We start from the raw sequence: 3,405 nt of genomic DNA, 5'->3' as shown, positions 1-3,405 counted from the left end.
GGCCCCGCCCCCCGCCGCGGGAGCCCGGGCGGCCCCGCCCCAGGCGGGGTGTCGGCGAGAGCTGCCCCCGCCGGCAAGGCCCGCTCGGCTGCCACGGGTTAAAGGCTTTCGCCCGGATTTGGGGCCGCGTTGCCAACGTCACGTATTCAGAACGGATGAGTCAGCATTCCTCACCCCCGACCCCAGCACGGGCTCGACTCGCAGCAACCGACCTGCGTGGGGTTTGCTTGCGTCAGCAGCCGGTTCCGGGGCTGCCGGCCGTACCCGAGTCACACCTTCCTCAAAAACCGCAAGGAGCCTGGAAACGGCATTTTCAAAAAGTCGCTATTCTCTTGCAATCGCTTCCCTAGAGGAAGAAACAGCCTGAGGTGGCCATAACGAGACCAAGGCCGCAGCTACACTCAGTAGGAGACCTGTAGCTACGCGTGCATCATGCTACGCTGTGCGCATACAGCTGCTGCCGCAAAAAAAGGGGAAAGCTGCAAGCTAAATTCTAAATTTAAGCCAACAACGTGACAATATTATTGTACTGTTAGGGCTATTCAATACAAATGTGTTTGTTCAGAATAATGCATTTTCATGTATAATTTATGCATGACGTGAGAACAAAAGCTCTTCTGATTTAATTTTTAAAACCTTCCATGCCAACAGGAACTAACTGAAGGAGGCTGTCCATGTAATGCAGTTTGCTAATATTATCGTATTAATTGCGAATGATGCAATTCGCGTGCCCCTTCACAATTTAATTCACCTATTTTTGTTCAATTTCAGCCCAGAGCCTTGCTCTACTTGCTTTGCAAACTGCAGATTGCAATCTGCTTCCAAGGTGCAGGACGGTGACTGAGACCTGGGGTGCCCAGAACAACCTCAGCTCATCCTGTGGGCAATGTTTGTATTCAGTCTCCCTGAACAGCCAGGCCTGTGCTGGCCTCACCGCCTCTTCCTTCCACAGCCAAAGTCAATGGCTTTTGTGGTGTTGGGTCAAACTCTGTTCATCATTCATGAGGGGGTGAAATATATGCAAATATGTATGAAACATTATTAAAAAAAAAAAATCACAATAGCACTGCCTTGTATTTAAAAAAAAATCCAATTGTATTGTAAAACAGCATCTTTAGAAGTTATGTTCCTATTTGGATTATTACTACGTTTTACCAGTTTTAATTATTAAGGAGGGCAGGCGGAGCTAGGGTGTAAAATATTTGTTACTTCCTCAAGGCATGGATTGGACTGATTTTTGGTGAGAGACAAAGTTGGCCAGACAGTAAAAGCGACATAGTTAAAATTAATTAGGCTCATGGGAAAACTGTTCCTAGGCGACCCTTACTGTAAGTGAAGACTGGTAAACTAACAAATCTATACTCTGCAACTGAAATGAGAGCAAATGTAGGAGATTTTGATGAGTCTTCAAAAAATCGGAAGACTTCTCTTTTATAAACAATTGTCAAAACCAGATTTAAGCAGTATTACTAATCCTTTAAAGATCACAAATTAGCTACTAAAATAACTATATTAAAAATATTCAGTATTATTGTGTTATTTCAGCTCCAGCTTTGAAGCCTATATTATGACTTCTGGTCACATCTGTAGACTTTACCTTATCTGGAGGAGAATGAAAAGCTTACATTAATGTGAAAAAGGAAGTTGAGATCCTCCATCAGTGGTCTCAGGGTGGTGAGGCTTTAAGAAAACCATCAATATATACTGGCACCACTTTTTAATATGCCAGTCTTTCAAGAAAGCAAATCTCATTCTTTAAGGTATACACCTGTGAGGAATTAAATGCCTCGGGTTATCATTATTGAACCCAGACAACTTTTCACCTTTGGTCATAAATGTGAGTCCTTTTCACTTAGCAGATGTTCTATATCATCTTAATTTAATGACTGTTTGGCAACTACTTACCATTTAGTGTGGAATGTGATCCCAGATCCATCTTTTCATTACAGGTGCACTACCGAAGTTTGCATGAGAACAGCTGTGTTTGGTTGGGAACCCAATTTCTCCTCCCAAGTGTAGACACCTGTAACAAAAATAAAAGAAAAAAAAAAAGTCTTTCAGACAACTAAATCCAAAATTACAATCCCAAATACTACCTACAATAGTCAACCCCTTTAGACAACGCCTAAAATTTTGCTTAGAATGTTCTGGCCCAAGCGGCTGAACTCCTGTCAATTACTTCAATCCTCTGAGGCCAAACAGCAGAAAACCTGAGACAGCTAAGCTAGCAAGACATATCCTAAGCAGCCAATGACTGGATTAAAACTTTCACCAAATGCCCTTATGACCACTTACAAATAGCCACTAGAGGAGTTACCTGCTTTGTCCTAAGCATGTTACCTAATAGTCTAAAAGTTAATTCAGAAGCAACACTGCACAGACCTGCAGTGCCTGGTGCTGAGGAACCACAAACTCCAACGTTGTCACTATTCAGAACACAAGCACTTCTACAATTTTTTCTTTTTATGCTGACAACATATTTCTAAATAGAGAAATGGAGGAGGCTGGTTCTAGCTTTTAAAACTGAACGTTATTAATAATTGGAATTGCGCTGATCCCTATCATACTGATGGGGCATGTTGTTACACTAGTCAATGGTAACTGATGCCAAAACATAAAGCACACATATTAGCACATAAGCCGTAACTCTAAATGGAATCTTCCCCACAGATTTATTTAAAAGCATGGTAGCCTCCTGAACATCTAGTAGTAGGGTATCCTATTCATAACTTCTGAGAGACTCATGTTTTCAGTGTTTAACTTCACTTGTAGTCGTAATTCATTGTCAGCCTTGAAGCTGTGCGACACCTCCGGCAATGCATATTTTGCAAGAACAGTTACACCGATACAAATAAATAAATAAATAAATAAATAAAGGCCTAACTCATACCTAGAAACTAGAGATCATGTGAAATACGACAACATATCGACTCATGTTATTTATACAGCTGCCAGAGTTCCTCTTTTTCTGTTATCCCCCCGTACTGTATCTACCCCTCTAAGTCCAGCACGTACACCAGACGACCGCTTTGTTACACATTTCAAGAAATAACGACAATAATAAAGAAGATACCACCTATCTGCTGCGGCGTTTGTCCACGTGAAACAACCGCCTTTCAGGAAGTCTCCTCCCAAGCCGGCCGCCTCGACCTTCGCCTCCTCGCCCCGGTCACTGGCGGCCCGCCACGGCTGAGGGGCGAAGGCGCCAGCGGCTGCTCGTGCCCGCCTGCTGCCAGCGCCCAACACCTCAGGGCTCCCCCAACGGCTTCGACGACTTCGGCCCTGACCGCGGTACCTCCGCTTCCCTCGGGAAAGCCCTCGCCAGAGCCGCGGCCCCGGGCAAGAGCGCAGGACCGGCGGCTGAAGCCGCCCCTGGGGGAGCCGCCCGGCCGCCCCTCAGCCGCG

At 44.9% G+C, this 3,405-nt stretch overlaps 1 protein-coding gene across 3 annotated transcripts in view; it reads right to left on the bottom strand.

The window, feature by feature from the left end:
* Positions 1-3,399, bottom strand: part of PAIP1 (poly(A) binding protein interacting protein 1) — a 27,218-nt gene extending 23,819 nt beyond the window's left edge. For all 3 annotated transcript variants that reach the window (XM_010585762.1, XM_010585764.1, XM_010585765.1), the window contains exons 1-2: positions 3,077-3,399; positions 1,906-2,023 (exon numbers count right to left, since the gene is read on the bottom strand). In XM_010585762.1, coding sequence (XP_010584064.1) covers positions 1,906-1,936 — 31 coding nt within the window. In that variant the 5' untranslated portion in view covers positions 1,937-2,023; positions 3,077-3,399. The remainder of the gene's footprint in view (positions 1-1,905; positions 2,024-3,076) is intronic.
* Positions 3,400-3,405: the final 6 nt, after the last annotated feature.

This window comes from Haliaeetus leucocephalus, unplaced genomic scaffold, assembly GCF_000737465.1.
Source record: "Haliaeetus leucocephalus isolate CR32 unplaced genomic scaffold, Haliaeetus_leucocephalus-4.0 Scaffold120, whole genome shotgun sequence".
NCBI lineage: Eukaryota > Metazoa > Chordata > Aves > Accipitriformes > Accipitridae > Haliaeetus > Haliaeetus leucocephalus.
This window is presented reverse-complemented; position numbering and strand designations above follow the sequence as displayed.